This window comes from Cervus elaphus, chromosome 3, assembly GCF_910594005.1.
Source record: "Cervus elaphus chromosome 3, mCerEla1.1, whole genome shotgun sequence".
NCBI lineage: Eukaryota > Metazoa > Chordata > Mammalia > Artiodactyla > Cervidae > Cervus > Cervus elaphus.
Window position 1 is genome coordinate 52,406,578 of NC_057817.1, and position 26,699 is coordinate 52,433,276.

Below are 26,699 nucleotides of genomic sequence, written 5' to 3' on the forward strand. Positions count from 1 at the left end.
AAGCAGAGGCCAGGCCCACGCGGATACCGCGTAAGTCACTCTCGGGAATTTAAACTCTCCTTTGAGGACCATGGGAGCCCGAGAAAGGAACTAGGCAGTGGAATTACAGGAGCAGATTTGGGCTTTTGTGATATCACTTGACTGCACTGTGGAGAAAGGACTGGAATGCCAGATGGGAAAGAGTCTGTGGCAGTCAACCAAGCAAGAGCTGATGAGGGGCTGAGTTTGCATAATGTCTATGGAGATAGGAGATGCCTTTAGCTGCTAGCTTCATTAGGACTTGCTAATTGATGGATTGCAGCGGTGGTGGTGAGAATGAGGAAATCTAAGGGGCAGCAGTCATCTGAATGGAGGCAGGTCTCCTTCCTTGAGATAGTAAATTCAGGAGGAAAAGGAATAAGCTTCAAGGGTGGTGAAATTCAATTCTAGAAATGTTGTTATATTTGAATATCCAATTTGAGACACCTATGAGTGGTTGAATATATGGGTCTAGAGTTTAGGAGAAAGATCTGGGCTAGAAATATGGATGTGGCAACTATCAGCATGTGGATGTAAATGGAATTCCACAAAAGAAGATGAAATAATATAAGGAGAGCAGAGAATGCAGAAGGAAAATGAGCCAACCCACCCCCAAGAGGTAGCTATCTGTCACAGGCGTGACACATCAATGAGTAAGCCACCACACTGGTGGCACTGCGCCATTACCTAATGGCATGTGTACACTGGCATCTTTCTTCTTTTTAAAAACTCCAGTTCAATTCACTAAGCCTGATTTTCCATATTTAAAATAGAAGAGAGCGACTGAGCTGGAAAATCTATACCGTAACTGGGGTATGCCTTGACCACCCCCAAGTAGGCAAAATGATCACTCAAAACTGAAGTGCCTTCATTATAAATATTTTCTAACTGTACTCATCAAAAAAAAAAAAAGTGGTGGGCTGGATGTCAACGGTCGCTGGAAAGAAGAGAATGGGATGTCACATCTAAACTTCCGAGTTGAATCTTTCTCCACCCTCATGAATCTGACTGTTCATTCAGGTAATTGGCTACAGTGGAAATCAGTGAGTGTGAGTTGCAATTAAACTCACTTCTCCGAGCGGCTTCCACTCTTCAGTAATGAGCAGCCCCGAGGGATGCTTTGGCAGATGACAGATGCTCAAGAAACAGGTTGTGGAGGTGAATGGTTTTTTGGGTTTTTTTTTTCACTCTTTAGTTTTTGATTGTACCAAACAGCAGGTGGGATATTATTTCCCTGACCAGGGATCAGTCTGGTGCCCGCCTCCCTGCTTTGAAAATTGGAGTCAACCACTGCATTGCCAGGGCAGTCCACACGGTGAACTCACTGCTGATCTGGTGGCACTTTATTACTTTTTGACCATGGCCACACAGCTTGCAGGATCTTAGTTCCCCGACTTGGGATCAAACCTGTGCCCCCTGCAATGGAAGCCCACGGTGTTGTAACCACTGGACTGCCAGGGAATTCCTGAAAGTTTAAAGTAAGTTTTCAGTTTTTGCTACAAAGAAGTTAGTTACCTTCTCTGGGTGTATCTCTTCACCCAGCAGAGGAGGGCATTCCCATTTGGTCTCTGAGGTCTCCATCATTTCCTGTGGCCGCAGTCACCTGCAAGGGTAAGTCAGGGTACAGACTTCACTGCTAAGTCCTGTAGGCCTGAATCATCCCCCAGCAGAGGGAACAGGTAAGTATTACTTCTAGTCTGGTAGCATTCTCAATCACAATTTGTCATCACTCAAGGCACAGGTGAACCATGGTGCATATATCAATTTTTCCTCCAAGGTCCTTGTTTTCATTTGGCTTTAAAATATTATGGTGACTACTTTATTTTGTTTTGTTTTGTTTTTTACTCATTGCATGCAATCTATGATTGCCAATGCAGTATACTAGAAGGTCATTTCCCACACTTTCCTCCCAGCTCTATCCAATGCACTAAGGCTGGCTATTTGTAACTCAGTATACCGTTTCTAATACCATGACTTTTACATTTTATAATTCGTTTTACTATTAGAGCTGACATATGGGAAAAAACCCAACCAGTGTTTAAGATTAAAAAAAAAAAAAAAAAACAAACCCTGTATTTTTATTTAAACCATTGTTTCCTGTGTGGATGGTAAGATAATTTATACTTCTTTTTAAAATTTGGAATGCAAGGTCTCCTAATAATAGAACTTAACTTTGCTCCCCTGAAGTGCCCCGAAACACCTCCTACTCCGAAAGCTGGCCTAAAAAGTGCTCACTTGTTTGCTCACTCCCTTTTTCTCTTCAACTCCATTTGATATATGCTTCCCAGGACGTAGTGGAGACTTGTGGCCCGAGAGGCTGGAAAATATAACTCCGAATTTCCTACAATCTCAGCTCCACTTTCTCCCGCGCTCCGGCCGGGGGCGGGAACCTTGTTATTGTCACGTGGCCGCGAAGGCTGCAGACCGGGCTGGCCAATGGGCGCGCGCTGGTCTGGGCAGCACCGCCCCTCGGCCCCGGCGCACCGGGACTTGGCGCTCCGCGGCAAGGAGGAGGCGAAAAAGTTTCTTTTGCGGGCAAGGAGGGCCTCGGTGCGCGGACGCTGCTCCCACTGCAACTCTGCCACCGCTGGCCGTGGTTTTCGGTTTCCCTGTCGCTGCCCCGGGGCACGAAAGAGCTCCGCTGTCTGGACTGAGAAAAAAGGGGCTTACCTGCGAGCACGCGAGGGGGGCGCGCGCACGCGGCCCCGAGCGCGGGCGTCCACTCCCGGCTGGAAAGTTGGTGCCGGGCCCCGAGTGCCCGCCGCCTGCGGAGACCCGGGCCGAGCGAGGGGCTGCGGGACCACGATGGGCGCGCCAAGGCTCCGCGCGCTCGCGGCGGCGCTGGGGCTGCTGCTATGCGAGGTGCTGGGGCACGCGGGCCCGGCCGAGGGCGGCGGCCTCGAGGCGCTGGGGCCGCCTTCTGGGGTCGGCGCTGAGCCCCAGTGTCCCGCTCCGTGCCGCTGTCTCGGGGACCTCCTGGACTGCAGTCGCCAGCGGCTGGCGCACGTTCCCGAGCCGCTTCCGACCTGGATCGCTCGGCTGTAAGTATTCTTCCAAGGGGCGGAGGGGGAACCGCGTGAGTTTCGGGACTGCAGGCTAGGGGCCAGGATGCTAGGCGCGCAGCAGCTTTTTCCGGGCACCCCGTCTTGGTCCAGGCCTCGAGCGGCGCCCCGCGGGGATGGAAAAGGAGCTGACCGGGCCTCAGCCCCTCTCCATCCCCCGGCGCTTGGGGGACCGCGCAGGTGGGCCCTGGCCTGCCCCACCCGGCCGCACTTGGGCGAAGAGTTGGAGCTACTGACAACTCCCGGGGCGCAGAATCCGCGTCCTGCGTGGAGCTCGCCTAGGGGGGCTCAGAAGCGCGCCCTTGCCCGTCCGGGGCGGGAGACCTGGCACCCTTCGGCCGCCCTGAGTTCTGTGTTCTCACTTTACGAGTATGATCCCCCGGCTCAACTATAGTTTCTAACAGGTTTAAGTCACCTTTTGCGTTCCCAGCGCTATAGGAGCCCAGCGCGCTCTTTCGTTTGGGAAGCCCTTTCAACGGTTGGGTCACTATCCAAGCAATGGTAGACATCATTTTGTTGTTCTTTACCCTCGCTTAATTTCGCGTTAGTAAATTCCATAAATTCCCCTCTTCGACCAAACTGCAGCACATCCCCATTCCGGTAACAAGTTGGCAAGACTGAGCAGTAAGTATGGAAGGGAAGGAACTAGAGTTTTTTTTTCAGAACCGAAAATCAAAACCGTGATTTCTGCGGCTTCTCAGCGCGACCGGGCGGTTTAGGAGAGAGCGCTGGGTGCTATTATGCAAGTTTTTGGATGCTAGCTATGAAGTCTGAAAAACCTGAAATCACTGCCAACTGCGTGAAAGAACAAGGAAGAAAATGCCGTTTAGTTGGAAAGGCTAATTTTTTCCAAATGTCTCCTCTCCGGGCCCTCGTTTTGTTAAAATTGGAGGACTGGTGCAAAATGTTAACAGTCAAAACTTGTATGTCTGTCTTTCTTTCTTTCTTTTCAAGTAGCTATCCTGTTGAAAAGAAGCAAAGTGCATCGTTAATACTCAGATTTGGGCCTAACAGAGTGTAGTAGTGGAGATTTGAAACTCTTGAAACTTCTAGTCAACTATCCTAACATTCCAAATAGTAGCGGTAGAAAGTTTGGACACGTTGTTTAAAAAACTTGCGTTTTTAAATCTCTATGCTCACCAGAATCTTTTTGTGAAATATAGAATTGTCAACTATGGAAAAGCATATGCTTTGTGTTGATGTGCCTTAATTTGTAAAGAAGTGAAGAGAGTTTTAGACTGATATGTAATCTCTTATCATGGGATGTCTTGTTTAGTGGTCTTTATTACAGTTGAAGAAGGAGATAAGGACTTTAACCTAAAACAGGGAGACTTTCAATTAGTTGTGGCTAATTCTGTTCAATTGCCTCTTGCGGAGGTCATGCTGCCTTATTCATGGGATGTGAATGGCTCCATTGACAACATGTGGAACTGAACATTTGAATGGCTGGAGGTGAACACGTATGAATAATAGAGGGCTGAGAAAGAATGGACGTGGTGCTTCCTGGGGTGTGTTGAGAATGGCTCAGATCATTCACGTGCTGTAACTTTCAGTAGTTTCTCTGAGTGAAGTGGCCTGTCGGATCATGCCGGTGTGCAGTATATTTTTGTGTGAATGTCTTTTTCAAAAATTGGACGTCTCAAAACTGTAGTGCTCTAGATTAGGAGTTGAGTTAAACCAAAAGGGGTTTGATACCTATTTAAACGTTGTCTTAAAAGTAGTTGACCTAATTAGGATTTTGTTTTCCAGATAATTTGGTGGCATACTAAAAGCAAATTACAGTTTATTTGGTTAGCACAATCTTTAATTACATTTCCGCCAGCAGTAAATTGTCTCAGTACAAGTCCACATTCCTTAAATGTATGTGAAAATAAGTTCCACTTGTGCAAATAAGCACTAGGTCTGTTGTCAGAAGCCCCACCGTGATCACTCACTGGACAGTTCTGTCATTCTTCTACATGTGTGACTTGTAACCAACTTAGTTGTCACCAAACCATGTGGTCTAGATTCTTTATTGTCAATGTTTCTTTTGTTTGTGCCTAAAGCTCTAGAGGTCTCCTCTCTCCACCTTTGAAACGAGCAGAAAAATGCATAGAATTGAGCTTTAACTTCTCTGTTATTTGGTGTTTGGAACAGGAGGCATAAGATAGCTGCTGCCTAAATTTTACTTAATTAGAAAAGCTTTTCGGTAGACTGGCCCCGAGTTTAGAAATACGTAGCAAAATGCATGTTGTTCTTCCCCATATCTTAACTTCCTTTTCCTCAGGTAATTAAGAAAGTAAAAGTTTGCCTTAGGAATATTTCATGAGAGCATTCTTCAGAAAAAGTTTGGTGTGTAGCTTTTGTTTCATTTGTTGAATTGGCAAGTTAAAAATTTAATCTCTTTAAGACACATGTGTGTGTGTATTTTTTTCCACTTTATTCAGTTGTGATTTAGGGCCATAAGAATCCCATGGGTGAAAAGTTGAATTGTTTGAGCTGTAAAATAATAATATCACAGTTCTTTTTTTTTTTTTAAAGGAACTTCGAATACTTTAATGAAACTGGCTCTTAAAACAGTCACTATTTTGAGCGTTCCTTACAACTGTCTTTAAAGGCAGACTTGAGTTTACATCTAGGCTGTGTGCTTGCAAGGAGTTCTGAACCCAAAGAGGAGGGCTATTTAGAATATGTTTACTTAGCCAAAGGAGGGAAAAGTTGCCCAGTTGTTAATAAGAGCTTCAAGTAGTTTGAAAACCTCACTGGAATTTCAGAATTATTTGTCTTATCACAATAGAAAGGTTTGGGTTAGCTGAGCTCAGGCCGAAAAAAAAAGTTTGGAAGGTACTTTTTGCTGGTGTGACTTCTTTAGTGTCTGCTGTGATCAATCCTCTGGTCCGTACCAGAACTGGGGCTGGGGCTGGGGGGTAAAATCCTTCTGGTTTTCACAGCTGTTTTTCTGTATTTTCCAGACGAAAACTTGAACATAGCAGGCTGATTTATGAGTCACTTTGGATCAGTGTCTTAAAACAGCTACAGCCTGGCTTTTTGTTTTTCAGCTTTCCAGATTTCTGCTGAATTAGCAGCTCTGCAGGCCCCAGTGGGATTGATTAAGAAGCTGTGCCGGATTTGCATTTTAAAATTTGACTTGGAAGTCAGATTTCCAAATGCTAAAAGGAAGAAAACGAGGGCTGGGACCAAATGTTGTAAATGAATTATTTTCATATATATTTATCCGCTTGCTAATATGCAGGAAGAGAGACTTCTCTCTCCTATGTAGAGTTTGGTTTTCAAGTGTTTGGCCAGCTGAGTTTTGCGTAAATAGTTAACACCTCTCTGCCTCACCACCTTTCCCATTTATTAACCTCATTACAAAAAGTTTTTTTTAGAAAAGGTTTCCTGGGGAGGATGTTCATTACTGGAACTCCAAACACGAAGAATCTGCCTGCCTTACTGACTATAATGGGATTTCAGAAAACATTGACATTGTACAAGTTGAATCTGTTTTTAGTGTGATTTTTAGTGATCTAGCCATAAAAAACAATACAAGGGAAGATTTATGAAAATGTGACATCCTTGGATCATTTCTGAAACATAAACTGTATGAAACCTAAATTTAAGTGCATTAAAAGTTTCAAGGCTTCAAGTATTTAGCAATAAAAGTCACTTCAGGGGTGTTTCTTTTTCTCTCCCACATACGCTGTGGTTTTAATAGTACGCAAAACTCAGGAATGGAAGTGTGTTGCAGTAACTGAACTATTTCAGGTTACCTGCTCCTGCTTATGGATCAGAAATGAGGGGTCCCCAGCATGTGCCCTGTGCTCTGAAGGCAGTTTCTCATTTTAAAGGTCTTTTGTTGGAGATTTCATCCCACTACTGGTAGGGAGGAGGAAAAAGTTGAAGCACTCCATCTTTTTTAACTTTTATTTTTCTCACAGCATGGCCCTGAGAACAATGAAAGAGTGGAAGTTTTGTTTTTTTCTCATTAGAAAGGAAATCACCTGTGTAAGCTGGAAATGCCAGATGGGTGCCCCCTTTCCTCTGAACAATAAGGATGCAGCCCCACAGGCTGAGTGCAAGGTTCTTTAGTTAAGTGAGTCCAAATAAGCCTTTCTGTTGATTCAGGCTACCTCCCAGGTGAAGGCCTCTTTTCCTTGGTTGTTTTTTTAAAGCCCGTGGGAAATCTGTGACTGTCTGTGGTGCTAAAAGCACACAGGTTTTTGTCTGCGTCCGAACGTGAGTCGTTGGACTCACGGTTTCCTTGATGAACTCCAGATGGACTTGAGCTGGGCCGTGAGGGAAAGTGTCTGGCTCCAGCGTGGGGAGCATGCACGGCAGTGGTTGTAATTGCAGGACTTTTATAGTTTAAAGACTGCGCCAGGTTTTTTTTTTTTCTTTTTCCTTCATGTTATAACTCTACCAGAACAAATCTACTCCTGTCTGTTACTGTCTGGTAGGTCTTTAGGCAAACATGTTTCAAACAAAACCTTTGCAAAAAAAAAAAAAAATTACTTTTTTTTTCCTTTTAGGTGAAATAGAGAGATCCAGGTTTATTATCAAAACAAAAAATGCAAAGACTTAAAAATGACCTCTGATTTCTGATTGTTACTTAATGGATGTACACTGGGCTTCTCTGTGATTTCTCTGCGTTTTTCTTGGCAGGGGGCAGGCAGCGGGAGTGGCACACTTATGTAGATAACACATGGTTCCTGCCCTTCGCCAGTCAAGTTTGGTTATCTCTCACTTGGGTTATTTAAAAGTCCTCACTTTTAAACACTGCAGAAATTAACCTGGTAGGATTGGGTACACACTTTTCAGGGGCAGAGCTCTCGCCCATCCTGTTTGTCAGGCTGGTTTGCAGTAGATGTTCAGCAATGTCATTTTCATTAGACCAGTTTGAAGGCACATAGTCATTATAACCAAGTATTTTGCCAGATTTTGTTTCACATTTTGACTCTTGAATGCGAGCTGATGGCCTGACCTAGAACCCTGAACATGTAGGAATTTGGTTTTGCTTTCTTTTGAATACTGATGTCCTGTAGAAACATTACTAAATTATAAGGAATCTCTGAGTTAGAAGCAGATTTATTTTAATGATTGAAAAGAAATCTGATCACGGGTTCTGAAGAGTCTGCTTAACTGTGTTAGGTGATTGATGTGCTTTAAGTTGCACATTATATTGAGATATTGAGATTCGGGGAAATGCAGGAAAGCAAACTTTGGGTTGTTTCCTACCCTTGCAACACACGCACACGCACGCACGCACACACACACAGAGAAGTTGGGATGTGTCCTACCCACTCAACACACACACACACGCCCCAGTACTTTAAATAATTTGGTGCCTTAATCCAGGGAAACAAATATGTATGAAAAGCAATTTCTACTTTCTTTGACTGTAATAAGGACTTTGATACTTAGTTTTACAATAATAAAAAGGTTTCTTTAGACGTTTTAGCTTCAGCAACCTGCCTAATTAGCCACTTTTCATAAGCTATGACTTCATCATAGGTTGGAAGTGAGGAGATGGCAGGGGGTGGGGAGGGTGAGGCAAAACAACCATTTCACAAAGATCTGTTCACCCTGGGCCAAAAACCATCTCCCAAAACATTTGCGGGTTGGGGCATTTGAATCTGCCAGCCTCCTAAACTAATTTTGTCCTCAGAGTTTGTATTTTGGATTTTGCCCTCTAGTTTATGGACAGGATAGACCAATTATTTCTCATGTTGTAGCTGGTGTTGAGAGAGAGAGTTCGTAAATCCACTCTGTCTTGCACATCATTAAGCACTGTTAGTGATCTTTGGAAACTACTTACAATTTTATTTTTGTTTTTTTTCCACAGGGACTTAAGTCACAACAGATTGTCTTTCATCAAGGCAAGTTCCTTGAGCCACCTTCACAGCCTTCGAGAAGTGTGAGTTCAGCTCTTTCCTGTTTGAGGTTTGAATCAAATATATTACCCATCACAGTATTTGATTGTAAAGAGCATTTGGGTTACAGTAATTATTGGGTTGACCAAAAAGTTCATTCAGGTTTTTCCATACCATCTTACGGAAAAACTGGAGTGAACTTTTTGGCCAACCCCGTGTTTAAAACCTTTAACTTGGGAGAGGGATCTTTAAATGAATTTATAACGTTTTCACCTTTATGAAATACAGATTGTGTAATCAGCTTCTCTTTCTCTCTCTCTTTTTGGCATTTATAGGAAACTGAACAACAATGAATTGGAGACCATTCCAAACTTAGGACCAGTTACAGCAAATATTACACTTCTCTCCTTGTAAGTGGATGTTAGAAGGATTTCACATATATGTTTGCATGGACCATGAGAGCAGTTTCATATGGGCTAGACTACAGATCTTACAAGCACAATATGCTTCCTTTAAACTGGTTAACTTGTTTCCTAGCCTCTCTCTCTTTTTCTCTCACTCCTAAATTTTGAGTATCATTGTAGCAAAGACGCTTTATACATTGCCATCCTTTGCTGCTGTGACCTTCAAGATTCAAATTCACATGAGAGATGTGTATTTGATTATGGTAGACTAGGACTTAAATTCGGGTATCACTCAATGGTTGGCCTGGGATCTGTGGATTCAGTATTACATAGTTCCATGGAGAATAAGCTATTTGGGGAGGAGAAATGGAGTTGAAAAGAAAGCATTGGGGTATCCTCTTTTAATTGTGGCGTCTGCGGTGGAGATCAAGTTGAGAACCATCAAATCAAACTATCTGCTTCATACAGTTAAAATTCAGTAGGTGATTGAAGTTAGAAATATCATTGCATGTCCTTTTGCATATCTGAGTTTTCAAATAAGATTAAAACTGTGTTACATTTTTCTGTATTATTAGGTCAGATGGTGTGTTTATATTTACACATTGGAGATGTTTTAGAATAATTTTGACTTTCAGCCTTTACAGTCATTTAGAAGGAGCATGGTTTGATGTCTAAAATGAAGTAGTTTACCACATCCATCTTGATTAATTTAAAAATACATTTAAGCCACTGAAGTTAAAAATGTTTTCCTCCTTTAAACAACTTAAGCGAGAAAACCACTGTTGTTAGTTGCATCTGGGAAAGGTGTTGGGAGGGTTGAAATTGTACAGTAAATTTCAGGAAAGCTGTTCAATTAATTAAAGTGATCACTACCCAATTGCTTACATCTGGTGATTTATAGAGGTTTGTTTTTACTGAGAGCCCAGGTCAGCTAAGTCACGGGTGCAGCCGCTGTGTCTGCTTTCCTCTGTTTGAATAAGAACTGAGTGACATTTGATACTGATGTGGTTTTTCCAAAGATCAGAAACAGAAAGGAATAAAAAGAAAAAGTTGGTATTTGACAAATAAACACTGAATTTAAAGAAAGATTTTTATGCTAGCATTCATACCTGTTTTGTCTTTCCCAATTGCTTAAAATGTTGGAGTCTGATGGAGCACTGCTTTTGGGATCTTTAACATCTTTAGCTGTTCTCGTTTGACCAAGGAGGCCTATTTAAATCCCAGGGAATGACACTTCCTCACCCCGCTGTCCTTGCCCTGTGTATTGGCAGATCCTGTCAGCATGTTGAAAGGGTCTTGAGGGTCGTTGCATGCTTCATGGTTGAGAGGGTCTGCAGTAGGATTTTGGAATCTGGGTGGGTTGAGGAAAAAACAGTATTCTTTTGGGCATGGTATAGAGTTGAAAGCGAAAGAACTTGTAAGGAAATTAGAAAGCTCTATCTGAAGTAAATAACCTGGTGGTTTTACATTTTAAAGCTATAATTTTGTAATTAGAAAACTGAAATGACATCTGGAAAATTAGAAACCTTCAATATTTGAGCTCTTCTCCATGTTTTTGTTTGCCTTTCACCTTAGTGAGTGCCGAGTAGTCTTTCCTGAATTTGAATAATCTCACTTTCTTTTCCCTTAATTTGTTGCAGTGCATCTAACCAGGGATTGCTTTGTTCCTGTAATAAAATGGTAGATCCTGTTTATTACCTAGATTACACAGACTCTGTAAAGAGTAATTTATCTCATGGGGCTGCTAATTCAACGTGCATAGTAAAAATTGCTTTTATACCTATGAAGTGTCTTGAAAAATTCACTTTCCTGGCTGTTCTCCTCTATAAATGTTTTGTTTTCTTCTGTAGGCTTCTTTTTTTTCCTCCTGGATTTTGTAATACACAGTCATTGTTTCTAAAGCACTGTTAATTTCTGTCTGGTGTAGGGTAGACTGTTTTAGTTTATATAGATGCAATTGAAAAATAACCAGAGCTGAAAGTCAGTACTTAAATACGTTTCTGAAATTTCAAAAAAAAAAAAAAAAAGAAAATTGTTAAACTACATAACGTGGCTCAGATTAGAAATTTGCTATGGCACCACCATTAAATCCCATATTTTTCAGTAAGTCCCCAGACTGTTTGACTCCTGTTGAGATTTTTAAAAAACATTTTGTGAGGGAAGACATTTTTCTGGGTGATTTGTGCAAGTTAAGTAATTTGAAGATGTGTTAAAAAAAAAAATAAAACTCATTGGTAGTCTTGAGCATAAGATTTTTTTAAATTTTTATGTATTTATTTTTTGGCTTCCCCCGGTCCCTGTTGCTGCACCTGGGCTGTGTCTCATTGCAGTGAGCAGGGACTCCTCTCTAGCTGTGGTCCTCAGGCTTCTCCTTGTGGTGGCTTCTCTTGTTGCAGAGCATGGGCTCTAGAGAGTTCAGTCTTCATAGCTGTGGCATGTGGCCTCAGTTGCCCTATGGGACGTGGGATCTTTGCTGACCAGGAATTGAACCCTTGTCTCCTGCAGTGGCAGGCAGACTCTTAACTGCTGGACCCCCAGGGAAGCCTGAGCATGAAGTTTCATGTCAGTGCCCATACGCTTGCTGCTCTGCGTGGCGGGGGCTCCTCCCAGCTGGAGAGGTTGATGCAGGGAAGACTGTGCCTGCTTAGACCTTCCTCTTCTCTCAGCCGCAAGAGCCGGCAGCTAAGACTGTGTCAACGGTCACCCCTTGGCCAGGAGATGATTTCAGTCAGGGACCGGTTCTGGTAACGTCAAGGAAGCCTGGTGAAATGCCAGCATCGTGGGATGATGGGTGGATGAGCATTGAGCTTCCCCACTAGCAAAGCTCATCTCTGACCATATTAGGGAACTTGTAGGATGTGAGAGACCTGGATAGTCTTGCTTTCCTCTGAATCCCACACAGCACTAGTTCAAAAGTCTGACATGCTAGGAGCGAAATGTGGTTTGTGTTTTGTGTTTACTTTTCCTCATTTCCTAGCCACATGTGGCAGGATGGTATATTTTAAGGGAAGAAATGGAATAATTTTTGGAATGAGCATATTCTGTACTAAAACTGTTGACCTGGCATAAGCAAGGTGATTTTATCAGATGTGATAGTTCTTTAGGCGTCTTGTCACGTGGCATAAGCTGTCCAAGCATTGGACATTTTTGTTTTCCTCTTTTTGGGGGGAGCAGACATGTGAGATCTTACTAGTTCGCCTATCAGAGATTGAACCCACGCCCCCTGCAATGGAAGTTGCGGCAGTCTTAACCGCTGGGCTGCCAGGGAAGTTGCATATTGGACATTTTTGAAACCTGTGGCTTGAGTTAGGGCAGATTTGAATCTGTAAGTTACGTAACGTTACTGGTGAACCAAAGAGGCCTTATCGGTCATTCAGTAGAGCTAGTTGGGTCTTATCTTGACTGATGGTTTATATGATGCTGTCCAAAATGCAGATGCTTTGCCTGGTATCTTAAGACCTGAAAAGATTTAAGTCAAGGAATGTCAAAGATGTACCTAGATTAATGCTTCTTGGTGGGGCCCAAGTAGATCCATTTTAAGACATCTACCTTGCTGAGACTCTGCTATTACATAAATATTTCTGAATTACTGATAAAGTCAGCTTATCAAGACCAAACAAGCCTTTTCTCATTATCATCTCAAAAGTGGATCATTTCCCTGAAGTCCATCCTTTTCTTCATAACCTGTCATTTTTCCAGAGATGACAGTATCATCCTTCTAGGGAGGTTATCACAAATATTGATCCCTTTTGCCAGTGGGACCTCAACATGCGTGCTCTATGGATGGGCTGCCATTGAGGAGATGTAAAGCAGAGTGAGATGATCAGTTTTGCCATTGGAAAATATCGCTCAGACTCTAGTGTGGAGAATGGCAGTGGCCAGGAGAGGGGCTTAACGGAGCCAGATGATGAGGGGGTCATCCAGCTGCCCTGAAGTGATGGGGGCCCCGTTCTCCTGCAGCGCCCCTGCCATCAATTCAGCAGAACGGTGATTAGAAGCAAGACTCAAGTTGCATGGCTTGCAGTTAATTGCCAGCTCCCCTCTTTGCCAGTTTGCAACCTTGGGCAGGGTACAGTCTGTACTTCCTACCCTGTAAAATGAGGAGAATAATAGTGCCCACCTCACTGGATTGCTGTGAAGACTGGGGGAGAGAATACAGTGAAGCCTGCCTGCCATAGACTGCGAGCTCAGTGGTCATGAGGCACGGGCGTGGGGATGACGTCATTCATTCAGCCAGAATTTATGGAAGAAACCAACGGGGCCAGCTTCTGTTAGTGTGCCGGGGACACAACAATGAGCAAAGCAGAAAAACTTCCTCTTAGCGTGAAGCGTCCATCCAAGTGAGGGATGAGAGAAAATTAGTAAACAAACTTTAAAAGATAGCTTCAGTTCTTCGATAATGGCTGTGAAGAAAAAGAAAGGGCCACGGGATAGAGAGCTAGGTCGGCTGCCCTTTCGGGGGGTCAGGAAGGCTGATGTTTGAAGACTTACCAAGACCTACTCTGTGCTCGGTGCTGTTCGAAGGCGGAGGTTCAACACTGAACAAATCAGACGCTGTGCCATCTTGGGGCTGACCTTCTTAGGGAAAAAGAAAGGAAGTAAAATAAGTGGAAATGTGGTCAGAAGATGCTCAGTGCCAGGGAGAGAGGATGTCAAGGAGTGTGTGTGGTAGATGAGGAGGGGGGTTTATGGTTCTAAATGGGGTTGAAGGGAGCGGCTCACTGGAAAGGTAACACTTGATTCAGGGTCTGCAGGTGAGGGAGGGAGTCAGGAGAAGGGTCCTGGGCGGTACGTGGCGGGAGGGAGGGGTCATTTCCTCAAGCCTCCCCCTGTCCTGCCCGGTCCCTTCTTGCCTTGTATATCCACCTATGATGTGGCCATGAACTGGTTTTGTCTTATTTTCCTCCTAGCAGGTTTTACAGCACACATACACACATGCATGCACGCATGTGTGCTTAGTCGCTTGTCGTGTCTGACTCTTTGTGACCCTACGGACTGCAGCCCACCAGGCTCCTCTGTCCATGGGGATTCTCCAGGCAAGAACACTGGAGTGGGTTGCCATGCCCTCCTCCAGGGGACCCTCCCAACCTAGGGATCGAATCTGCCTCTCTCATGTCTCCTGCATTGGCAGGCAGGTTCTTTACCACTAGTGCCGCCTGGGAAGCCCCTATGGCATACAATCAGTGCTTAATTAATATATGAATTGATCTAAGGAGTATTTATGGAATAGCACCTACACTCAGTATTATTCAAACAAATCTCCTCCAGGAGACTTAGTCCATAGCAGAGGCTAACCATTTACAGTGGAGAAAAAGCATACCTGTATCTTATTGGTGTTCAGTTATGCATGCTTGGCAATGAATAAAATAAATGATAACAACTGCAATGATAATAATTAAAGGAAAGAAAAACACAAGAGAAGTAATTTAAGTAGCCACCGGATCCCGCTCACCAATCTTGCGTGGTGATCACATGTCCTGGAGTGTGTGTGAAGTGCAAGTGTGCAGATGAAAGCTCCCTTTCTGTTTGCCTTTCAAAGTTTGTCTGTCTCAGCCCACGGAGGATGACTTTGGTCTTCAGAAATAGAGATGTTTTCTAGCCCGTTGTGCCTGAAATGCATGTGAGTGAACTATTTCATCAGGTCCTGAGCTAAAAATTCAGAATACAAAACCGCAAAACACACAATTGATGTGTCCAAACACCAAAGGAAAAACTGGCCCTACAAGAATTACTGAGAGAGACAGGGTACATGTCTGCATAAAAAAACCTCTGCTAGTGTTTCAAGGGTTCAAGGGCTTCCCCAACGGCTCAGGGGTGAAGAATCCACCTGCAGTGTAGGAGACACTGGAGAAGGGAGTTCAATCCCTGGGTCGGGAAGATCCCCTGGAGTAGGAAATGGCAACCCACTCCAGTACTCTTGCCTGGAAAATCCCATGGACAGAGGAGCCTGGCGGGCTGCAGTCCACGGGGTCACAAAGGGGTGGACACAGCTGAGCATGTGGTGGTGGCACTCGTGGTCAAGAGCCTGCCTGCAATGCAGGAATGTAGGCGGCACAGGTTCAATCCCCGGGTCGGGAAGAGCCCCGGGGAAGGGCATGGCAACCCACTCCAGTACTCTTACCTGGAGAATCCAGTATTCTTGAATAAATGGACAGGGAAGCCTGACGGGCTATGGTCCATGAGGTCACAAAGAGTTGGACATGACTGAAGTGAGTTGGCACATGCATGCGCGAGCATATGGTGTTTGTGGATTGGATTGGACCACTTGGATAAGGGTTCGGGGGTGTATCAATGATGGATGATTCCCACCCACCCCCCGCCCCCCACCACGGGCTTCAGAACCTGATGCTGCCTGAGATGTGGTACCATCTCATCACGTGTCCTCCTGCATGGGAGATGCTTTGGGGATGCAAGAAGGTGTGAGGGTCACGCCTTCCCTCAGAGGTCTGGTCAGATTTACATGCTACAGACAACAATCCGGGGTCATAGGGAGTATTAGCAATTCGTGTGGCAGGAACAGTTGTTCTTGTAGAGTTTGGAGAAGGGTGATGACCTTTCTTCCTTCAGATACAAACTCCCACCGGTGCAGCCTGTGTGGTTCTCCCTTGGCATTGGCCCCGTCTCACTGCAGGGTAGGACGTGGGTCTGTTCCGGCAGCAGCCCAGTCCATTCTCGGCCACATAGGAGGGTCTGATGAAGCATCCCAGTGGGCGAGAGGTCTCCCGCCCTTGAGCGGAAGTAGAGAGCTGAGCGCAGAGCTGGCCCCCCGGCTTCCTTTGACTCACGCTCATGACCCACCTGACCTGAGGCAGAGCTCGTGAGCTCGGCTCTGGTTATCGGGAGGAGCAGCGTGGATGCCTGCCAGTCCACCTCGTGCGGTCCCGGCGCAGGATCGAGTGTCAGGTTGTACATGAAAGGACTCAGGCCGGCGCGAGCGGCCGCAGCTACTGCGGATACCATCAGAGTGCGCTGGGGAGTGGGGAGGAGGGGGCCAGCGCACCGTGGACTCTAAAACGGGAGGGTCACAGGAGGAAGGAAGAATTTAGAAACATCCTGGAGGCAGTAGATGAGGGAGGGAGAGAGAGCTTGGCGTGTGGGATGAGTGGTCAAGGAAAACTTTTGCTCTCTTCAAATAGTTTAAAAAGAAAATCAGTGAGCACTCAAATAAGAGACTCCCATGTGGCTCAGCTGGTAAAGACTTCTCCTGCAATGCAGTAGATGCAGGTCTGATCCCTGGGCTGGGAAGACCCCCTGGAGGAGGAAATGGCAACCACTCTGGGATTCTTGCCTGGGAAATCCCATGGACAGAGAAGCCTGGCAGGCTATAGTTCCATGGGGTCACAAAAGTTGGACACAACTTAATGACTAAACCAAGACCACCACTCAACTACGATTAATAAATGAACAACTTTCCCAGCCAGAAAGTGTCCATAACCGTAAGATGGATTCAAAGCACTCCAGTGTGCTGCATTGTTGTTCAGCGGGTCAGTCGTGTCAGACTCTTTGTGACCCCATGGACTGTAGCCCACCAGGATCCTCTGTCCATGGGATTTTCTAGGCAAGAATACTGGAGTGGGTTGCCATTTCCTTCTCTAGGGGATCTTCCTGACCCAGGGATAAAACCTGCGTCTCCTGCATTAGCAGGTGAATTCTTTACCTCTGAGCTACTGGGGAAGCTCTATGTTCTGAATGCTGAACAAAGAAAAATAGCACTTGACCTCTGCTGTCCAGGGGCTTTGAATAAATGTAATGGGCAGACACAGTAAAGAATGAAGACATCTCCAAGGAGGAGATGCCCTGGGTGATAGAAGCAGAGGAAGGCTGTCCTTTCAGCGCGTAGAGTGAAAGGCTGAGTGAGGTCTAGACCCGAAAAGAGATTGGGTACTTTGACAGGGATCAGCTCAGGTGTTTTACAGGTTTGGGGAGTAGTTGACTTTTTTTTAAAGCAGGGGAATGAAGTAACTACAGTTCAGTTTAGCACAGATTCTGCTTCTCTACTGTTGTTCAAGTAGTCATTAAGCAGGGTTCATATTCAGAGTCAAGGGCCATAGTCAACTCAATAAAGCAGCTTTGATAATTAACAGTTAAGACTTGCCAAGTACCTGTTATCCATCCACCTTTAGGGCTGTCTGTCCCCTGAGCCCTGCTATGTGCTAGGGCCACACTTTTATTTTAACACAAAAGGAAACTGACATGGAGTGGGAATCATGTAAGCCTTGACTTCTGTATGCTGAAAGGCGTAGAATTGAACTAATGACTAGAAATCAAACAATGCAGTATGACGTTATCTGTGTATTGAATCCAGAACTGTATCAAGTGGGAATTCTGTCCATGTGCATGCATTTCTCGTTATGGTCCCAAAATCAGATTAATGAAAAATCAGTTTGGGAGACTTAAGAGACTATTGCCTGGTTTCTTGGCACAGAGTTTATTTAAATGATTCATTACATTCAGTTTATAACTTTTAAAGTATATTGATATTTTAATAGCCCACAGCTCAGAAATAAAGCTGCATGTGGGAAAGACAAGCATTTTTATGTTTTCAAGTGATGGTGTAGCTAAGTAATTTTATAACCATGAGGTAAAAACTCAAAGGTAAAAACAGTTGTTGTTGTTTTTTTTAAAATCAAAGTCTGTATAAGTTAGTATTTGAAATGAGGTCATCAGTCTCTCATATAAATTAAGGGGAATTGCAGAGAAGCTTCAGCCAAAATTAGAACTTAAATTTCTGGGGAATCAAGCTTCTGATAAAGTGGACACAAACTGTATCCCATCTTTACCCACATGTGGTGTAGATAAGCCTAAGGAATTTGCACCTTAACTGAAAAATTCATCCCCAAATGTGTGCTCTCCAGATGAGAATAAAAAGGACTAGTGTTTTCATATGTGAAGGACTTGCATTCGAGGACCACCACCTTCACCAGGACAAAGAAACCAGACATTATTGTGTTTCATGGCAATGAGCTCCCTAAGCCCAAGTCTTACAAAACAAACACATAAGCATCTTAATGTGATAAGTTGTAATCTTTTACTAGATTTTAAAATGTTTATATGTTATTTTGCACACAAGAGAGTTAACTGTACGCAGAGCCACATGTGTAATACTCTTGAGTTTATCCTTTTAGTCATGAACTGATCCCCAGAATACACATTTGCTAGGTTTTTGAATTTCGATTTACAATGGCTGTGTTTGAAACATAAATTTGTGATCATGTCGTGGCTCTTTAAACCCTTCAGGAATTTCCCATTGCTCTTAGGTCATGAGCAAAAATCCTTCTCAAGATAAGAAATGCTCTGCGTGACCTGAGTCTTCTTTTCCCATTGAGCCTTCTCTAGAATCATTCCTCACTCTAGGAATGTGCCAGCTTGTTCCTGCCTCAAATTGCTTTGCCTAGAATATTCACCCTCCCCCAGCTTTTGCTAAGTTCACCTTCCACATTGTTATATCTGCTCTATTTATAGTGTCTACCTTGTTACATATTCAGTCTTTTTTTTCCGTTGTATATTTGCAATTCTTCCATATCCATTTCCCCCATCAGAGTGAAACCTTAGAAAAGCTGAGATCATGTCTTTCTTCATCCCCATTGCTACCCTGCCGTGGAGCTCAGCGCCTGGCATATGGTAAAGAGTCCGTGTTTGTTGAATGAATGACTGAATCAGTTTCCCAGTCCAAATTAACATAGAGTTAATTGCAGAAGAAACTAGTCAGTTAACCTTTTTGTTCTTATCTCTCTGCACACACTTAAAATTGTTTTCATTAACAGAACTTTGTTCCAAAGTGACAACATTCTTAGATTTGACTTGGTGGCCCATTGGGCACCTTTCTTCAGTGGTGGTTTTGGAGCCCAGAAAATTGACCCCCTCGCCCTCAAGCTTGATTTTCCAGTATAGCTTGCTGCAAGAGCTCCTGTATTACCGGTGCTTATCCTGAACCTGTACCATTTTCTCATCCTTTCCCTCAAGTTCACGTTAGCCTTTTGTTGGCGGCTTTGAAGTATCAAATGCAGCTCCTGCCAGAGACCTCTCTCTGCTGAATGAGGCTTGTGCTGCCAAGACAGACAAAACAGTAGAGTTACAGCCGGTTGCTTTTCACGTTTGGGGAGGCAAGACTGAACATGTGTCTCTCCTGGCCTCATTACTTTGCCTCCTTCTCTTCCTTCTTTCACAATCTGTGCTGTCTTCCGTAGCCCAGAGGTTTAGGCTCTCCTTGTTGGTTAGAGAGACCAGAACCATGACACAGGGCTCTAACCAGCACCTCCCTTTCTCTCTCTCTGCAAGTTGCTTAAGTACTAAATTTAAAACATGAAAAAAGGGGCTGTTATAAATATTAGCACCTCCTTTCTAGCACTTGCAGACAACTGCCTTGCTTCTCCTTCCATCTCCAGAAACCTTTAGCTGATAGAGTAGTCTCTAGAGTGAGGTTGAAGGCAGCGTAAAATATGAAGGTAATATTCACGGCAAGTACCATCTAGCACAGGATAAGCCTGGTATACGTTCTTGGACTGTCAGGTTTACTATGGGTAAGCAGTTTTAAATGGTTTTATAACAAAATGAACATATAGAGTTAGCATCAAAATGAGCATAAGTTTTTTAGAAAAAATAAGGTGCTTTTGTGTTTCATCACTGACGGCCGTGACAAGGTATTGACCTGGGAGAGAGGGCAGTACTCTTTAAAGACAAATGCATGTTTACAGAATCAGGGCATTCGTCAGTCCACCATATAAATCCCTCTTTTCTTTTATTCTCCCCCTCCTCTCTATCTTGCTTTCACTTCATCACCATCCATATGTAAACATCAGTAAAAGGGAGAGGGAAATGCTTTGCTAGATTATAGAATCGGTCAGAACCCGTGTCTTGTTAGTCTTGAGTGTCTGCATGCAATCCTTGTAACTTCGAATTAGAAGAGACATTTCTCCCTGTGGAGAGATCTCTGGAAGAGAGATTATCCAGCCTCCTCTTCAGCACTTTCAGGGACAAAAGCTCACTCCTTCGTGAGGAGCCATTCCGTGTGGAATAGTTTTAATTGTTGGGACTCTATTGGTTAAGCTGGGCTCTTTCTCTCAGTGGCTTCTGCCTCTTCTCCTGGTTCTGTGCACTGGGGAGAACAACTCCAGTCTATTTTCTGCATTCTAGCACTTACAAGTCTGAACTTATCAGGGCTGCCTAAATCCAGCACAAGTTCCAGTTCCCGTTTTCTGGATGGCATGGGTCTGGACCAGTGCGGTCCAGGAGCACTTCTGTGATAACGGGAGCGTGTGTGGTCCACCACGGCGTGGCCTCCATGCGTCTCTGTGCTGCCGCACATATGGAGATCGCACGTGTGAAATGCGGCTGATGTGACTGAGGAATGGCATTTTTAGTTTTATTTTAATTTAAAGAGCCACGCGTGGCCCGTGGCTACTATGCTGGATAGTGTAGGTCTAGACTCTGGAAGTCTTCCCCTCACACTCATCCTCTAGTATGACGCTAAAACCCAGTGCTCGGAGCAAAATAACCGAGATGTGTCTAATGCAGACTATGGTGGACCGTGTCTCTTGACCAGAATATGGGATGTTAATGAAGTATAAGACTGAATTAGCTTCTTAAGGACTGTGATGTATTGTTGGCGCATATTGAGTTGTGGTCAGCCAAGATCCCCAAGTCTAATGTCATTCTCCTAAGAACTGCCTCCAAGTGGGCCTTTATAAATGCTTGATTAAAAATTTGAAACACTGCCTTTCCCCAGCTTAATTTCTCTAGTTGCTTCTAGACCATCATTTTAGTCTGTCGAGTGGCTTGGGGTCATGACACTTGCAGTCCTATTGTATGTGAACTTGATTATTCACATCTCTATCTGTATTCATACAAACATGGACAGCAGACTTAGCAGCAGCCACTCAGCATCTTCCCAAAAGGTCCGCGCCAGTCTGTGACTAAAGACTCAGCATGTGAGCTCGCTTGCCTATAGGATCATCACCACCACGTGTACATTCTCTTGTTCACAAGGACACGTTAAGTACTTTATTAAACCAAGACATTCTGTGATGTTCCTAGTCCATTGGTCTGTGAACCGTATCAGAAAAAATAAAATGACTTTCATTTAGCCTGATGTGTTCATTCGGGATGAATCCTCTGTCTGATAGCTCTTTATCAATTTGACGTTCAGAATAATGATGCCTTGTTGTCTGGTTCATAGTATCATCTTAAGGTGAAATTTACATAAGCTAATATTTTTGCTAGAGTATCTAAGTCGAATGATATTTTGCTAAAAAACATTACAGTAACTTTTATGAGGGAAGGTTTTATTTTGGTTTTTAGAGAAAAACTGGTTTTATTCAATGATCAGATGCCTATTGAAGACATCCTATAAGGCCTGGTGGGCTGAGCACTTTTGCTTCACTCTGCTCTAATCAAGAACCCCCTTAAAATGAAAATGAAAGACTAAAGTGCACACAGACAGGAATAAAGACAAACAGGAGGGGAGACAGTCCAAACAAAAGATGCCACAACAATTTTTCAAGCAAGAGCATGAATTGTAAATGGCTTAGTGAGAGTGGATCCCAAAATAAACAAACACTTTCTTGCTGCAAAAATGCTTCTCCAGATGCTTCAGGAATTCAAAGCCGGTCAAGAAAGAGGTGCAGGATGGGACTGAAAATGGAGCATTGGTGAAATAGACCTCCAGATTTCCCCCTCCAGAACTTAAAGCCAAGTGACCGTCCTCTTTAAAGGAGCAGAAAACTGGAAGTTTACTTTCTAGAGTTGAAACAAACTTCCTGGGGATATGGGGCACAGGCCCCGCCCGGGGGCTAGGGGTGAGGGTTGAGGATAGCATCTTCTGCAATCAGGGAAGTTAAGTCCAGTCTGAATACGAGGGTGACAGTCCTCCTCTCAGCTTATGTTTCTGTTCACCTTCCTAGAGACTAGCCGTCAGGCTTATTACACCAGCCTTGAGGCTGGAGGGCTTGAGCGTCAGACAGATGTGTGTGGATCCATTGTGAAACAGACCCTGCTCAGCCAGCTTTTGGGGGCTGCTTTTCGCTAAATCTGAGCAGATAGCCAGTGATCACTGACTTTTTTTATTGTTATAAATTTTTATTGGTGTATAGTTGCTCTACAATGTGGTGTTAGTCCCTACAGGGCAGCAAAGTGAATCAGCTGTGTGTACACACATGTCCCCTCCCTTCTGGATTTCCTTCCCGTCTAGGTGCTCACAGAACACTGAGTAGCGTTCCCTGAGGTATACAGCAGGTTCTCATTCGTTATCTACTTTATACATAGTAATAATTGATAGAATTTCTATAAATAGAGTCAGAGTCTGAAATACATGGGAAAAGGGAACCAGGGACAAGGAAACTTCTAAACAACCTGTATCTCTAGAAAGAAGAGAGAACATGTTATATCCACAAAACAAGAAAAGTATGGTAAATAATGATAAATATTTCAGAAAAGAAGAACGGGACTCTTAAAGTTAAATGTAATACAGGCTGAAACTGAAGAAGAAATGGAAATTATTTTTTAAAAAGTAAGTATAACAGACCCTTTAAAAAGGTAATAGAAGTGTTGGAAGAAAGTTGAAAAACTCTCTAAAAGAAGAACCAAAAGACAAAAAGATGGAAAACAGGAGAGGAAAAAATAAGGAACTTAGAGGATCAATAGGAAATCTATATAATTAGAATTCACAAAGAGACAACTGTGGAAATAGAAAAGAGGAAATTATCAAAGAGACAAAAAAATTTCCCAGAGCCGAAGAACACACACTTCTAACTTGAGAGACCATACTGAGTGCCTGCAAATAAAATTTTAAAAAATGACATATACTGAGGGAATCTTACTGTGCAATTTTAGAATATCAGGATTGAGGAGAAGCTCTGAGAGGAGGAAAATTAAAAGGCAAAGCAGGTCGCCTGTAAGGGTCAGCAGTGGTCCTCCCCGTGTGGGCCTCACAGCATCAGCGCCACCCGGGAACTTGGTAGAAATGCAGATTCTCAGGTCACCCTTACAGAAACACTGGGTGTGGGGCTCAATAGTCAGTACTTCAGCAGGCCTCCACCCCAGTTCTGACGCCTGTTGCCGTCTAAGAAACACGCTGTTGAGAAGCAGTGTTTCTTCTGCTCCCCAGACTTAACATCCTTGGGTGTTGTGACAGAGTAAAACAGTCTTCAGAATCCTAAGGGACAGGATTTCTCATCTCAACTCTGTCCACACCCAGCTGTCAATAAAGACATTACCAAGTATGCAAAAAGAAAATGTCTCTACACTTGATTTTTTTAGAAAGCTAGTGAAGGATATGTTCCAGGAAAATGAGAATAAACCAAGAAAGACTGGGCAGCCAGGCCGTGGGACTCCCACAGGAAAGAAGTCCCCTGCCAGAGTGAGACCAGGTTCTGTAAGAGGCTACAATTTTATAGGATGATTGTGTGAAGCCTCTGTAGCGAACCTGGTCATTTGCAGAATTTGTCCTCCCAATCCGCAACTCCTTAGAGCTGGAAGAGGACTTTTCCTTCCATTTCCTCCCACTGAAAAGAAAATCAGTTCACACAGTATGGTAGATCAAGACACACAAGTGGGAACAGAATCAGAATCTCCGTGCTGGGGACCTGCGGTAGGAACTGCTGCTTCAAAGAGATTCTGCTTTTTGCAGGTTGATTGATGTGTGGAATCCCAGAGTATGTTTACTTTTTCTGGCTGGAAGCTGTAGTGGTGATACTGCTTTCTGATGTACATATGCATCTTGAACCACAGTTTAGGTGCATCCTTACTGGCCAATGTAAAGCTTGATCTAAAGTTTTAAGACTGATGAAGATTTATTTGGTCACTTCATGATCTTAAACCCACTTATTTAATTCTGAGTTTTGAGAACCAAAAGGTGAATCAGAGATTTTCTTCTATCACAAGTAAACCACAAACTTGTGGGAAGACTTAAACTCACAGATTAGTCACAGCAGTGGTCTGACCTGTGAAAGTGACTGTGGAAGACTGCCTCAAAAGAGAGGTAGGGAAAAAAAAATTCTAATTTATTAGAGTTAATTTTTGTCATATACAATTCAATTATTTCAAATTCAAACAGTTGTTCAGTAGGTGTCTTGTTTAGGATCCTGTTGTCTTCTAGGACCTCGTCCTTAAACTTTGTTTACATGAAAGGACTGAAATGAATGTATATTTGGGGGATCAGAAAAAGGTTTGTTTTGTGTGTGGCACAAGGGCGTTTTCTGCCTATGCTTCTTTTTTCATGCTTGTGAAAGTGAAAGTGTTAGTTGCTTAGTCTTGTCCAACTCTTGTGACCCCATGAACTGTACAGCCTGCTAGGCTCCTCTGTCCACAGAATTCTCCAGGCAAGAATACTGGAGTGGGCTTGCCATTTCCTCTTCCAGGGGATCTTCCCCACCCAGGGACTGAACCCGGATCTCCTGCATTGCAGGCGGATTCTTTGCCATTGGAGCCACCTGGGCCCTGATTATTGGAGGATCTCAGTATTAAAACTTTGTGGGCATCTTTATCGTGTTCTTGATCCCAAAGATAATTATATTTTTCTGTTGAACTGGCTTTTAGCTGAAAGAATGGATTCTCTGCTCCTTACAGACCGCTAATGCTTCATCAGGAATCTGTCTCCTTGCAGAAGCTTCCTCAGTTGGCTTTATCCTTTGATGCTACAGGACCCAGTGGACCAGTCTAAACATGTGTTCTTTTAATGAAACTTCTTAATTATCTTTTTAGAAAAAAGATGAGCAGAGACAGTTTATTTTTATCTGCACGGGAGAGGTTCTTTGCTTGCCAAGTCTCTGCTAAAAGAAGCCTAATATTACAGGGTTAGTTATTCCAGCCAAGGTAGTTTTCAAGGAAGCTTTCTTTTTTTTCTTTTTTTTTTTTTTTTGTGGGGATGGGGAGAGAAGGGAGGTTATTTTTGGAAATACAAATGATCTTTAATGTATTTGCAAATGTAATGTTTTCTTTTACAACTTGTAATACCTTTACAAATGGTGGTAAACTGGTGACTTACAAGTTACATATAGCAATCAGCATTTCCTTGGGGCCTGGCCGATTGTCCCAGTTCGTGCAGTTAATGTGCTTGCTCCCTGGTTGTATGGAATGACCATGGACTCAGCAATTTGTTGGCTGCAGTAACTGAACTGGACTTCGTGGATGTGGTCAAGTAATGTATTCTAAGAACAGAGGGCATTGCAGCATGTTAAAAAAAAAAAAATGGTTTCAGATTAAATTTCACTGCACATACCCTCTCTAAAAGGAAAATGCCACATGTGCATACCTTCTCTAAACAGCCAAGCTTGCATGACTTTACACAACAAACTGCAGAACCTTCAGCTGCCTTTATGTTGTCCAACAGGCAGGAGACAGTTGAGACCATTGACAGTTATCTCTTATTCACCAAGAAGCTACAGTTTAATTGGTTTCAGGAATTTAGTGTGATAAAACTTGATATTCTGGTTCCTCACAAAGAATCTTCCACTCTGGGACTCTCCTCTCCAACTTTGGAAATAAACGAACACAGCTTATATCCACTTAGGACTGCGAAAGGGCTTCCTAGGTGGCTCAATGCTAAAGAATCGCCTGTCAACACGGGAGATGCAGGTTCAATCCCTGGGTTGGGAAGATCCCCTGGAGAAGGAAATGGTAACCCCCTCCAGTATTCTTGCCTGGAGAATCCCATGGACAGAGGAGCCTGGTGGGCTCCAATCCATGGAGTCTCAGAAGAGTCAGACACAACTGAGTGACGAACACTTCTCACACCTTTTCATTCTTTGCAGGGTTCAGGGTATGAGAACAAAGGGACACATTTCTCACACGTGAGAATTACACATTTTGCCATGTTCCTAGGGCTTACAGACATGGAAATGCCAGAACTGGGCTATTCTGGTCAGCAGCATCTCACATCTGAGCAAGAGGGGACCCTAGTCTGCTTTCAGGGGGGACCCCCTGAGGACTCTCGTATACACGGACAACTCACAGGGGCAGCGAGTCACGTGGAGGGCACTGGGTCCCAGTGTCCAGAGGCTGCAGAGCGAAACCTGAGCCCCTGTGCAGGGGCAGGAGAAGGCACAGCCTGGGCCCTGCAAACCAGAGGAAGAACGGGGCTTCAGTTCAGTTTAGTTCAGTCGCTCCGTCGTGTCCGACTCTTTGTGACCCCATGAATCGCAGCACGCCAGGCCTCCCTGTCCATCACCAACTCCTAGAGTTTACCCAAACTCATGTCCATCGAGTCGGTGATGCCATCCAGCCATCGTCTATCCCCCACAGAGTGGGTCTCCCCTGGCAGACCATCGCTGTTCCCCAGCATCCCTCCTCGGTCCTCTGCACCTCCTCCTGCCTCTCCCCAGCCCCATCTGACATTGTCAGCCTCCGTCTGAGACCCCCTGTCCTCCGCCCTC

General features: G+C 44.0%; 1 protein-coding gene across 7 annotated transcripts in view; it reads left to right on the forward strand.

The window, feature by feature from the left end:
• The first annotated feature begins 2,500 nt into the window (after nt 1-2,500).
• The window catches only part of LRIG3 (leucine rich repeats and immunoglobulin like domains 3), a 52,194-nt gene continuing 27,995 nt past the window's right edge, over nt 2,501-26,699 (forward strand). For 3 of the 7 annotated variants that reach the window (XM_043888426.1, XM_043888433.1, XM_043888441.1), the window contains exons 1-3: nt 2,501-3,059; nt 8,902-8,973; nt 9,265-9,339. In XM_043888426.1, coding sequence (XP_043744361.1) covers nt 2,824-3,059; nt 8,902-8,973; nt 9,265-9,339 — 383 coding nt within the window. In that variant the 5' untranslated portion in view covers nt 2,501-2,823. The remainder of the gene's footprint in view (nt 3,060-8,901; nt 8,974-9,264; nt 9,340-26,699) is intronic. The other 4 variants (XM_043888457.1, XM_043888463.1, XM_043888450.1 and 1 more) reach the window with 2 other exon arrangements.